This window comes from Lupinus angustifolius, chromosome LG03 (genome assembly GCF_001865875.1).
Source record: "Lupinus angustifolius cultivar Tanjil chromosome LG03, LupAngTanjil_v1.0, whole genome shotgun sequence".
Lineage (NCBI taxonomy): Eukaryota > Viridiplantae > Streptophyta > Magnoliopsida > Fabales > Fabaceae > Lupinus > Lupinus angustifolius.
In genome coordinates this window covers 21,912,136-21,926,162 of record NC_032011.1, presented here as the reverse complement: position 1 = coordinate 21,926,162, position 14,027 = coordinate 21,912,136, and the positions used below count along the sequence as shown (strand labels likewise).

General features: G+C 32.6%; 1 protein-coding gene across 1 annotated transcript; it reads right to left on the bottom strand.

Moving 5' to 3' along the window:
- LOC109343660 lies at positions 1,121 to 5,283 on the bottom strand. The gene is made up of 6 exons (XM_019582071.1): positions 5,204 to 5,283; positions 5,039 to 5,114; positions 4,843 to 4,904; positions 4,206 to 4,351; positions 2,405 to 2,612; positions 1,121 to 1,676 (listed from the first exon to the last, which is right to left on the bottom strand). Exons 1-6 carry the CDS (start codon positions 5,204 to 5,206, stop codon positions 1,509 to 1,511), a joined length of 663 nt encoding a protein of 220 aa, XP_019437616.1. The 5' UTR covers positions 5,207 to 5,283; the 3' UTR covers positions 1,121 to 1,508.

The window sequence follows — 14,027 nt, the reverse complement described above, 5'->3', positions numbered from 1 at the left end:
TATTTATAACCAATAAAAAACAATAGGTATGAAATGACACATTTTAAGTCAGAAAATGTGTTCCACACCATCAACCCTTGCCTAAGATCAAATAGTGTTGTGGAGGAAGAGGCTCAACAACCTACGAAGCTCCCCATTTGTACCACAAATGCAATAACATTTAAGATTATCTTATTCATATCCTTCAGAAGAATTACCAATCCATTTGACTCTTTTTACATTCCAATATAAAGGATTAGTCAATCAAATAATAAATTACTAATGGATTGTTCTTTATACAACGAATGAATGGTTTGGTTTGAAAATAAATGAATTACTAATTAAAGAATAGACTTAATTACATTAACACCTCTGAATTTTAGTAAAATTATACAAATCACTTTTCAATTTTCTACACCTATACAAACCCCCAATAGTTTTTATACTTTTATTATACTGACCACCTCTGTATGAGAAATAAATGTAATATTTTAAACGAAAAATATGATAAATACAATTAAGTTAAACAAAACATAGTATATTATGAGGAAAAATCCAAATAATATACAAATTAATATATCTTTATTACTTTTTGTTACAAAATTTATCAACGATTCTAAAGAGATATTGTTTAAATCGCTCTTATACTATATCGTAATGAACCAAAAATAATAAAGAGGTAACACTCATATATTATTTGGACTTGTCTCCATAATATACCATGTTTTGTTTAACTTAATTGCATATATCACATTTTTTGTTTAAAATATTACATTTATTCCTCATACAGGGATGGTGAGTATAATGAAAGTATAAAAATTAGGGAGTCTGTATAGATGTAGAAAAGTGATGGGTGATTTGTATAATTTCACTAAAACTCAGAGGGTGTCAATGTAATTTACTCTAAAAAAAATATTATGCTCATCACACTTTAACCTAATTAAAATAGCATTATTAGAAGATAGGGGAAGGGGATTGTATTAGGACCAAACCCGAGCATGAGGAAAGAGAGAACAAAAAATGTACTTAAATTCGATGGATAAATGTGCATATTAAGGTCAAACTATCATATAATTATTACAAGAATCCAGTAAAGGACAACATTAGATAACCAGCGATTAAGAAATAAGTTAAAACCAGATCATTCGAAAGAGAGCTTATAATACAAAAAATATAAAATATGGCCAAAACAATAAAGTTACTTATACAGTTATACTTCCTAATAGGATATATAAAAATAGCATCCTCATCATTCAACCAGCATTAAGATTTTAGTCCTGTTTATAAGGATGGTCCAGTACACCAGGCCCCCACCTAGTGGGGGATGTGGATAGTAGATGTACTGAGCCTTACTCTCGCAAACGAAAAGATTGTTTCCTATAAGATAACTAGCAACCCTAATCTGACTACAAAATTCACAATTAAGATTGGCTGCAAAATCAAGTAATGATCACAATGAAGTTCAGAATGGCCTGACCAGAAACTATAATACTTAAGATGCCATAACATTCTGCAGCTTGAACCCTTGATCACCTTGATTTCACATGAACTTCAATGATATCACCGTCTTCCATACCAAGGCTAGCAGGGGTGTCAGACAAACCTACTTTATCACCATCGAAGGATAATGCTATTTGATGCAGGTCACACCTCACTTTATCCGCATATATTTTGATGATGCGTTCAAACTTGTCATCCTACGAAGAACCGAAATAGGAGGTTTATACTTCATCCCAACACATCCAAAACAGAAAAGCAGAAGAATGAAATGTGTTTATCTTTTTTTTGCAGCAGGCCAAAAAGTGCTTTTGGGTTATACAAAGCATTTTTTCTAAAAATTACAGTCAACCGTATTTTTTGAAAAGCTGTAATCAGCTACTCTGGAATTGGATTTATATGTTGTATAAGAGCTTATTTATGTAACTAAAAAATAAAGAGCTTACTTACTGGAAAATGTTTATCCAAAGGATTAAAATGTATCTCACATTAATGCACATGCTAATAAAAAGGGTCCCAAAATAGAAGAATGACAGTCAGAATGACTAAGCAGACTAGTAATGCTCTCTAAAGTATCAGAAACCTCTTGAGCATGGATAAAATTCAAATAGTAGATTAGTAAAAAAAGAAAATACTGTAACTTGTTTTCTTGTTGCTTAAAAAATACAAAGCATACCACAAAATCACAAAATTTCCTCAAACATCTCTTCATGTAAACAGAGGCAGAACCTCTACAAATAAAGGGGAGAACAAGTTTTAAAAAATAAGTCGAGTTTGCTCTACGAGCCAATGCAAGTGTTTTGAATAGTTCAACATTCACTTAGCTCAAAATTTTTTGTATCCATTTAAAAATAGATTATTATATGTAGCAGAAAATATTAAAAATACATTGACTCCACAAAGTATAGGCTGTGACAGAAACACATACCATGAATATACGAAACTGCTTTAGTTCATCCTTATCTTGAACAGATATGAGAATTTTCGGTCTTTCAGGAGGCTTTGATGTTTTCTCACTTGCACCATCGATGGAAGATTGCAACACATTGCTAAATTCTCTTTTTGCAGATTCCTCAACAATTTGTAGCATATTTTTAGCTGATTGGGAAATTGAGACAAGCTCCTGCTTCTTCAATCTACACACATGAATCAATCTTTCTAGCAACTGGTAAAAAATTAAGGGGAGCGGGTTATAAATAAAGAGCACGAGAAACCGTATCAACACAATGCTAATGACCGAAGGCAAACATTAGATGAGAATGGGAATGCTGCCAAACCAAGAATTGACTCAGTTTTAAAAACCATCATCCCAACCAATGCTTTGTTCTTCTATAGAGAACATATTCAACTGCATTAATCTCCTACATGTCATTGTCATTTAGGAATTGGAGTAATCTAAAAACCAAATCCATCTCCAGATGCAGTTAAAGATATCTAACAGTATAACACCTACAATTTCTGACCACTAATATACTTTCTTTGGGAAAATCCTGTGCACAAAGGCTCCCACCTAGTGGGTCTGGGAAAGGTAGATGTATGCAACCTTACCCCATACGTGTAGATGTTGTTTCTAGAATTTGAACTCATGCCTCTTGGTGACAAGCCTCACCCTCCTCCACTAATATGTTTTCTTTGCATTTTAAAATTACTATCCTTTCCATGGGAAGTGATTAAACACCCAAACAGAAAGTTATCAACAGCATAAAAATATAACTAGGTGTAAACAACTACATTACGACATTGAATTTTCTTGATGGGGCTAAATTAGCCATTTAAAATTTCCAAAAATAAATCAAAGGCCAACATAAAATCTGCATTTATACTGGTAATGCTATTGCCTTCGCAAAAATTTTGCCACTCGACATTATATAAAAGCAAGGGTATTGAAAAAGGAGGCTATGACAAGCAGCTAAAATATGGCACCTAAATGAATAGCAACATTGACGGAGGAGTCTTAAGCACCTCATTTCCCTATTATAGGAGACTGCACTAGACAAGGGTCATTATCTGAAACCTTCCAGGTTCAATTTTCTGAAACAACACTATGAGGTATGATTCTTATAGAAAACAGAAAAGTAAAGAACCAACAACACAACCATCGAAGAAACATGTTTTATTTTTCTTTACCTTGCTGAATACCCTAATACTCAAGCAATTAGAGACATTCCTACAAGATTTTCAATACTAATTGTGAAGATAAGTCCCACATCAGATAGAATATAGTCAAGTCAGTGCTTATAAGGTTTACGCATCTCCACGGAATGAGTTAGCTTCTAGGGCTAAGTTAGGCCTAACCTACACAATTCTAATATGGTATCAAAGTCTGACCCTCAAGATGGGACACCCGTAGATGTCTAGTCCTGCAAACTTCACGCTCACAGACATCTAGTCCCACATTGGATGAGAATATGATCAAGTTAATGCTTACAAGGCATAAGCATCCCTCACCCTATGAGCTAGATTTTGAGATTGAGTTAGGCCTAGCTGGCACAATTCAAATACTAGTCATGTAATCACTAAAAAATGGAAAAGTTCATCTTCGTTGGAATGACCATTTTTTCAAGCAGTAAATAGATGTTCATTGAAGCATTTAATGAGCAAAATCTACTGAATAGAACCAATGGATTCCCTTTTAAAGGTTATAAAAGTAGGTTGCTGCTTAAAAAAATAAAAAATGGAACCAACAAAGGAAAAAAGCTGAATTTTCTATGAAAAGGTAAAAAATCAACCTCAACTCCTTTAAAATAGAATCCTCCTCAATCAGCTTCTTTGTATCACAAGATACCTTTGGCGGAGGAGGTAACCAATCATCATCATCATCGTCTTCAATTTCCACAACAGGTACTTCTTTCACATCAGTCTTCCCTTTATCAACCTAAACCCCATAATTGTTTCAAGAATTCAGTTAACAAAAACAATCGATTCATGCAGAGAGAAACACAGATTTCACTAGTGTACCCAATCGATATTTGTAAAATAAGAAGAATGATAACTAGTATCCAATAATATTATTCAAGGATTCAAAACATAAACACTGAAAAGCTTGATGCACTTAATATCTTGAAAAACTAAAAAACACATAATTTCCAATACAAAATTTCTAAATTTTAAATCTTAAACAAGAGGCTGAGCATCAGCGCAACAACAAAGTAACCGCTAAGTGACCAAGAGATTACAGATTCAACCCGTTTACGGGGTAAGGCTACACATCTATCCTCCCTAGACATAGGGAGATTCTCGTGAACTAAGTCGCCTTTTTTCCTTAAGTCTTAAAAGGATATTATTCTAGCATTTGTTACTGAACTAAAATTTACTCCCGTAAGCACATGATTCAGATAGATTAAAAAATAGAGATAAAATTCTTACCACAGGCCGAGAAACCTTCTTCTTCTTATTTTTATGAGCATAAACTTCATCATCATCGTCATCTACCAGAACAAAACAAAAACACGAGATTCAGTAATAAGAAATAAACATAAAGCATTTGAAACAAAAGTAATAAAACGAAATTGATATATAATAAATGATTTTTTAATAGAGAAGAAAAGAGAGAGCGGGGAACCATGAAAAGAGAGTGGATTAAAAGGCTGAACGCGACTGTAATCAAACAAGGGCTCGAATTCTTCGGTGGATTCCGCCTGAATGAAGGGAAATTAGAGAAAGCGTTAGAACTAGGTTTTCGAATTTCAATAGATAGAAGGTAGAAGAAGAAGAAGAAGCAACTCACCATTCCAACACTGAGAGCACCCGCAATTTTCAAAATGAGAAAAGAAACAATTTGAAACTAGTCAACAAAAACACTCCTCAACTCTAATTTGATCTATTCAAACCGTCTTATACATGATTTGCACGTGATCTCTTTTGAGCGGGGTATTTTTGGTATTCTATTAGTGAGAACCCGATTTTAATAAAATTATATAAATCAATTCTTTTATTTAAGGGTTCCATCTTAATGATGGCTTGAATGCTTCCATTAGGGACCTTAGGTTGATGAAAAATTCATAGTTATTAAAAACAACCTTTTAAAAGCACTTTAAAACTCTTCATAATCCTTCAATAATGAAGAATAATAGTCAACCACTTGGCAATAAAAATTGATGACAACAATGAATAAAGAGAGTTGTTCACCTTTATTGCTCTTGATTAGGCTAATGATGATAGAGTTCTGAATGGTGAAGGTGAAAGTTGGAGGCATAGACTCATCCAAGTGCTTTTAGGTTTCTTAATGGAGCTTGTGATCATCCAACAACAATATAAATTCACCCCCTTCTCTTGGAGGTGAATATCTTCTCCCATAAAAGTGTATTATCGTTTATGATTTGTTATAAAAATATTTAATTATTAAATTTTTTACTTGAATGCATTTTCAACCAATCCTAACCATTGACATACTTTGTGGTACAACAAATGTGTCCCCTTCTCTTAGACCCACCAAAAACATCGACTACTTAACCCAAAATAAGATATATCAAAACAAGTAAGTTTAAAATTAGGTTTGTACTTCAATATGATAGTATGTTAACCTTATCACAACATAAAAATATGATTAAAAGTGTTTAGTCGCGTGCATCTCCTAGTCTTTTTTCTCTGTCCCTCTAGTATAGGTATGTTCACAAAAGAATTTCTAAACATATTATCTTGGCTTAGTCCACTATGAAATTTAAAATAATAGTAGTGACAAATGTTGTTGAGGAGACAAGTTGGTTGAAAAGCTTTCAAGTATATATTCCTTTGTGGAAAATATTATTGTTTGATGAAATGTTTTTAAAATTTTGTGGGGATTGTTGGAACAATATGAGTGAATTGTTAAAAAGAATTAGATGCATACAAGTATTCTTCACCTACGTATTAGATACATCCAAGCTTTGAGCGAAGACAAGTATTGGACACAAACAAATGTTGGATGAAAAAGTATTAGACTCGAACAATCTTTTGATGAAGACAAGTATTAGATATAGGCAAGCTTTGGATACAAAACAAATATTCAACTCGTATCAAAAGCATACAAGCTTCAAACACTGAAGTCATTAGATGCATCTTTATAGATGACATTTTTAAGAAAAAAGTGTAACTCCATGTAATGCTCTCAAGGAGAGTGACTATTGTTGTCCATTCTCCCCATTCTCTCTCTATCCTTTTATCTATTTATTTACAATATTGTTTTTTAGATTATCTATGACCAACTAAAATGTCAATTTTCATAGTTCAACATGAAATATTCTATCAAAACACTTTAATGACCCATAACTAGATTCAATTGACTCAAAGTTTGACCCAGTTTATATCAACCCACAACCCAAAAGTATTAAGTTATGAACTCATGACAAAATGTTAGATATTATTAAAATTTGTAATAAATATTTAAATCTTTAGTGATTTAAATGTGTTATTAAATGTCACATTTTGCCTAATATTATAATAGAAGAGAGAAATCAATGTTATATACTAGGCCGAAGTTTCTTGTTATAATATGCACCAGATATAAGCACTAATTATAAGCATCAATTAGAAATATCTCATGGGCCTTGAGTCACTATATTTTTTGTGGTTAAAATATAGAATGTTCTCTTTTATGCCCAATTAGGATAAAATAGTCTTTTAAACGGGAGTTCTGAGATCGGGAATCGATTATGGATCAAATAGGTGTATGAACATGATGTGTAGTAATGTCAATGCATTTTATATGCCCATAGGGTGGAGAACCCTATTTCGGATAAATAAAACCCTAATTACAATATATTAAAAGGCCAACTCAGAGTTAAACAATATAACTCCAAGCTTATTATAGAAATTTTATCCATAGGCATTGTGCCCATCAACGACTATGTGATGATTGAAAACTTATTATAGCTTGGAAACAAATGGTATAAACACAATCTTATGAAAACAATCACTCGAGGGTATTTGGGCCCATTATTGGTAGATGAAACTTATCATTAGGACATTGAGCCCATCGAAAAGTGTTTTATGTGGGAGGATGAGCTTTAACTTGGAATTAAACAGTATAACCTCAAGCTAGCTTTAATGACTTTTTTTATATCAAATATCCTTAGAGTGTTAAGCCATTTCATGAGTGTGCAATGAATGTTAGTTGTCCTTTTGACATAAGGTTATCCTAGTACAATGACATCCTTATATCACTCAAGCATCAATGAAGGACTTATTCTTACTTGGGATGGTAAATCCTCTTTCGTGATATGTATGGATGATGAAAATGGGTGGATATAATTTTCTTTCGGTGTCTTAAATAATGTACACCTACAAGGTTTTGGATTGTCTAAAAGTCACAATATATGATAATGTATTAGGTCTTATTGACAGTGAACTCGATAAAGACTCTAGGCTTATAGGTTACCAGATTACGTTCAATCTCAAAAGAAAGGAAACCAAATATCTTATGTTAGTAACAAGAAGAGTCTAGCCTCTCAAGCGCCTAACTCACAAGACTAGGAATAATCTAAGTGGTTCATCATGCTAATATTAGTGAGACAATGTCTAACACTAGGCAAAGTGAATGTCCCTTCTATCCCAATCCTAATTTTAATGCTACTTGTTCAAGGCACATGTGTGGGATATAACCCAAGTATACGATGTAGTGTGTAAGGACACTATAAACCTTTATTGAAAATAATTTTTTTACCCCGACCAAACATTGAAAGTTTATATAAATAAATAATTGAAGTGGGAAATAAAAGAAGGTAAATATTTCTTTTTTTTAAAGGTAAGAATATTTAAATCCATGCAAATAGTTGTTGTGAGTCTGATTCTTTTAGAAGAAGTGTGCACAGTAAAGTCTCCATCTATGCGCCCGATTTCCAGCTACATGACGTTTTAGAGTCGCTAATATGTTTTTTTATAGTTATAATATAGAAAACACTCTTTTATGCCTAATTGAGGATAAATAGTCTTTTTAACAAGAGTTCTGAGATCGAGAGTCGATTACAAATCAGAAAAAATATTAGTAACATGTCTGCCCGTAATAAAATGGTACTCAAGCTAATTGTATGAATTAAATATACTTTATGAACACTCAATTTTGTCCACTTACCTTATAAAAATATAAATTTTCAAAACCAAAAGAATAGTAAAATTGAGAAGTTGAATTTTTATGTATGGAAACCAATTTATCCTTTTTAACTAATTGCATTGAATTAACATTTATAAAAATTTGCTACCAACGTTTTGATATAATTGAGTGAGTTTTTTATATTCTCTTTTTCTTCTTTCTCAAAATTATTTAATGATAAAGATTAGAAAATAAATTGTGATGAATGGTAGCTAACGAGAAAGAGAAGAAATAAAGTCTAAGGTTTCTATTTATGTGCTTCCTCTAATTATGTTGGTAAGTTAGAAAATGATTGAAAACGATAAAGGTGAATATATATTAGATTCATTAAGATAGAGTTTGGAGAGAGAAGAGTTACATCTGATAAATAGGAGGAAGGTAAAATGTCATGACAAATATAAAAAGAATAAGAGGGAGTAACGTAAAAGGAAGTTGGAGGAAGAAATGGAAAGAGAAAAGACGTCAGATTCTTCTATGCGATAATAAATAAAAATTGGAGATTATAGAAAAAGAGTTATTATTCTTCTACTGCTCATCATTCTCTGTCTTTCTTATATTATGAGGGTTTCTATATTTTCTTCTCTAATAAGCAAGGCATTCAGCAACATATATAAATCACAATTTTATTCGACCTATTCATACACTTCACCAACAAACAAAAGTTGGGTCTATTGTCCAAAGGCCTACACTTCCCTTCCACTCACAAAATCTCCCATTTTTTCTCAACCATAAAGAGTCACCCAGTTTCCACCTTAAAAAAACAATCCAAAAACCAAAAAAACATCATCAAATAAACATCCATAATAATATATCTCTTATATACTTCATTCCCACGGTTTTATTTAAGATATATTAGATGATATTTTTGGAAGATGATAGTTGGTTAGGAAGTTAGAAATTAGCTAGTTAAATTTGTGTTAGTTACTTGTTTTACAAGCTTTCTTTTCTTCTTTTCTTTTGTATAAATAAGTCATAATGACTCACTTCTTATTCATTCAATTCAATGACAATAATAAGAAATGTTACATTTTAATGCAGGCTTTGATTCTCTATTCTTTCTCTTTTTCTTCCTCTTTCTTGTTCATCTTTTCTTTCTTATTCATGCATGACTCCTACCATTTTAACATAGTATCAGAGTATAATTATTCGGTCGCTTCCGCTTTGAACGCATCATAGTTGTGAAATCTTGCTCTATGGAGTCTCCTCAATTTGCCTTATCTATAGACACGATGAAAGTTTTTTTTTCTTCGTTCATGCAAGAACCAAAGGACCATTCAAACTCCATCAGTTCACTCATCACCACTGCCAAACTCCACAAAACCATCAAAAAAACCACCAAGAATGCTCATTATTATCTCACAATCTCATCTACAGTAGAGAGATGCAGCTGCCGGTGCTCAAGCTTCTGAATTTCAGTGACCAATACATATGGCCCTAAATTCTGCATCATCACCTTCTTCATCGACCTTCAAATTCAGATAAAAGGAATTTGTTTTTGGTCAAGAATTCTTTTCAAGTACATAAGTTAGCTTCTTGATATCCTCAAGCTCTTCAAAAATGAAGTACCATGACCAATTTGTTCTATACAAGATTACATCATTTTCTTATTCTTCATCATTTACCCCTCTTTCTTATTCATCATTAAAGCATCTCATTAGGATCAAGATTCTGATCCGTTCTCTCTCTTTCATCATCAATGATTGGTTCGCTTCTGTCCATGATGGTTAAGCTCAGATATAACTTTTGTCATTGATGGTTAAGCATTGGATGGGTAGCTTTTGTCCATAGTGGTTAAGCAAATATATAGCTTATGCTATGGATGGTTAAGCGTTTGATGATATAACTTCTATCATGGATAGTTAAGCGTCGTTATTACTTCAAATCAAGCTTCAAATCAATTCCAAGTTGGAGAGTGAAAATTTTCACTCACCAACTTGAGGGGGATATTAAAGATATATTAGATGATATTTTGGGAAGATGATAGTTGGTTAAGAAGTTAGGAATTATCTAATTAGGTTTATGTTAGTTATTTGCTTTACAAGCTTTCTTTTCTTTTGTATAAATAAGCCATATTGACTCACTTCTTATTCATTCAATGATAATAATAAAAAATATTACATTTCAATGGAGGCTTTGATTCTCTATTCTTTCTTTTTTTATTCCTTCTTTCTTGTTCATCTTTTCTTTCTCATTCATGTATAGCTCCTACCATTTTATCATGCTTTAACCCTTAAGTGATCCTATTCTAGGTCATGCCATTAATAACCATCTTTTTATTGTTTATCCTAAATTCCTAATCTTCAACATGTTCACACCTCCATACTCCTACCATGTCTATTAACACTCATAGCTAACACCCAAACCAACAAAGACCATCATTTTTTTATATCTTCACACTTTCCTTAGTTGCCTTTCGTATCCTCCATTGTTGCTTTCAATAACTATCATTGTTGCTTACCCAAAGGGTAACCAGGTAGTGATTGTGAACCTTGATGCTTGCATGGTTTCATAGATTATAATAATTGACTAGTTGAAGGCAAGATATTATTATGGGGGTTGTCCAAGTTGTAAAGGGGCATAAGAATATATGCAAATGATGCACTGAAACTAAATGCAGATATTTTACAAGTTAATGTTGTCTATGATGCAAATATGAATATCCACGTAACCTATGTATGCTGCATTTATCTTATTCAACATGGTTCTATGTGTCGTAATAATTAAATTAATTATTATTATTTTTAAATGCCTTCTATAAAAAGTATAATTGTGAATGTGTAATAATTAAAAAGATTTAATGAAATTTTTATGGTAAGGTCATGGTTTGAGTCGTTTCTAACTTCTCTAAAAATGGGATAAAAGTCTACGACCAATACCGTCTCTAAGCTATTAGTTTCATTGAATTAAAATAATCATATATTTCAAATATTTTAAAATCTATGAAAGTCAAACCCAACCAAATCGACATTTTCAAAATCAACTGAACTAATTATCACTTTTATAACCAGAACTACGTAGTCTTGATTTTCCTATTGCACTTAGAGATACATAGGAGCAAGATGAACTCTTTTCAAACACAAAAATAAAAAATAAAATATTTTGTTTTAATAATAGGATTTTTAATAAATTGACGGAAAGGTGTAAAAGTTCATGTTATTAGTGAGCGTGCCATTTTAATATCGGGGTGTGCAAAGAAATGGGATTAGAATCACTTGGAAAAGTATTTACCAAGAGTGAATAAGGATTAGGGAGTATGTAAGGTACATATAAATCTCGGGGTGAGATATTGTAATTACAACTCATAATTCTTAGTGAAGAAATCTCTTGTGCTGCAAGAGTACCGAACGTAGCCTTCGGTGGGCTAGATGGTGAACCAATATAAAAATCACTATGTATTCTCTTCTCCCTTATTTCTTTCATTTTATCTTGATTATTTTTCCGCTGCACGTTAACTCTTGATTTTGCAGAAAAAGTGGCCATAATTTTTAAGTCAACTAATTCACCCCCTCTTAGTTGCAACGTCGTTCTTACAATTGCACCAAAGCTATATTTGAGTAAGATATTATCAAGTCTGATCCTATATCAAGATGGCCTCAAGATCATTCCTAGGAGAAGGTTCCAACATCAACCGCCCTCCATTCTTTGTTGGAGAGTGCTATGATTTCTGGAAAATAAGAATGATGATCTTTATTGAATCTCAAGACTTGGACATATGGAATATCATTGAAGAAGGACCATATATACCCTTTACTATCATCAAGAATATAAGGGAAATAAAGCCAAAATCTTCATGGAACGATGAAGACAAAAAGAAGGTGCAATATGATTTAAAGGCAAAGAACATCTTCACCTTCACACTTGGTATGGATGAATTCTTTAGAGTATAAAATTGTAAATCTGCAAAAGAAATGTGGGATACTCTAGAGACCACACACGAAGGAACAGAGGAAGTGAAAAGGTCGAGACTCAATACTCTTTCCCAGGAATACGAAATGTTTCGTATGAAGCCTGGAGAAAAAATTCTAGATTTACAAAAGAGGTTTACTCACCTTACCAATCACCTTATTACACTTGGCAAAGTTCTATCAAATAGTGACTTGAACTTGAAAGTTCTAAGATCACTCACCAGAATGTGGCAACCAAAGGTAACTGCAATTTCTGAAAAGAAAAGTTTATCCAGAATGTCTTTGGCTGCTTTGTTTGGCAAACTGAAGGAACATGAACTAGAACTTAGTCAACTTGATCAACATGAGGAGCAAGAAAAGAAGAAGAAGAATATTTCTCTAAAAACAAAAGTGGATAGATATGACTCATCTGGAGATGAATCAGAAAAAGATAATACCGAAAATATAAGTCTCTTCGTAAAGAAATTTAGCAAGTTCCTAAAAAGGAACAAAGGCGCAAAAACTGGTCAAACAAGGAAATTCACCAAGAACAATGATGCCTCCAGCTCAAGTCAAAACTTTACATGTTTTGAATGTGGCAAACTTGGTCACATGAAGATGGACTGTCCAAATTTAAAAAAGGGTTCTTTCAAAGGAAAGAATGATATGAAGACTGGATGAAGAACATACATTGCTTGGGAAGACAATGATACCAGTTCTGCATCTGAAACAGAAAACAAAGAGCAAGTACATCTATCACTTATGGCATCTCATCATTCTGATGATGAAGAGGTAAACGACTCTAATCTATTTTCTTATTCTGAACTTCAATCTGCATTTAATGACTTGCATGATGAATATGTCAAATTAACAAAAATGTTTCTAAAACAAAAGTCTGAGTTAAATGCATTTAGAAACATACCTCCATCATCCTCTTGTCAAAACTGCATCACTCTTGAAAACAAAGTATCAACATTAAGTCTTGAACTTAATAAGCTAAACAAGAGTGGTAAAAGTTTAGAAAAAATTATTAATGATCAAAGACACTCAATAGACCGGAGAGGTTTTGGCTATTCAAAAAGCCATGGTTTCAAGAAACCAAGTGTCCAAAAGAAAATAATTTTTCAAAAGAAAAGTACCCATGCATTTGAAAAATCTAGGATACACATTCATCAACCCATATGCACATACTGTAAAATTCATGGGCATACACCAAACAACTGCATGATTAGAAAATATGGTGTACCCTTAGGAAAATTTAAATGGGTTGAGAAAGGTACTAACCATCTAGGATCCAAAGAATATTGGATACCTAACAAAACTTAATTTGTTTTGTAGGAAAATTTGAGAGCCGCCTGCAAATTATGGTACTTGCATAGCGGCTGCTCAAAACACATGACATGCGATAAAAGTAAATTCTCTATCCTTACTCCAAGGGATAAAAGATATGTCACATATGGTGACAACAACAAGGGAAGAATTCTTGGAGTTGGTAGAATTGGAAAACCACCATCAACAACTATAGAATGTGTACTATATGTTGAAGGACTCAAGCACAACCTTCTAAGCATAAGTCAATTATGCGACAAAGGATTTCATGT

Excerpts from the sequence above, each read along its gene's own strand:
- LOC109343660 (XM_019582071.1), bottom strand. Across the intron at positions 4,352-4,842 it reads AGAAGGTTTCTCGGCCTGTG|GTTGATAAAGGGAAGACTGA; the intron begins GTAAGAATTTTA and ends TATGGGGTTTAG. Across the intron at positions 1,677-2,404 it reads AGCAGTTTCGTATATTCATG|GATGACAAGTTTGAACGCAT; the intron begins GTATGTGTTTCT and ends GGTTCTTCGTAG.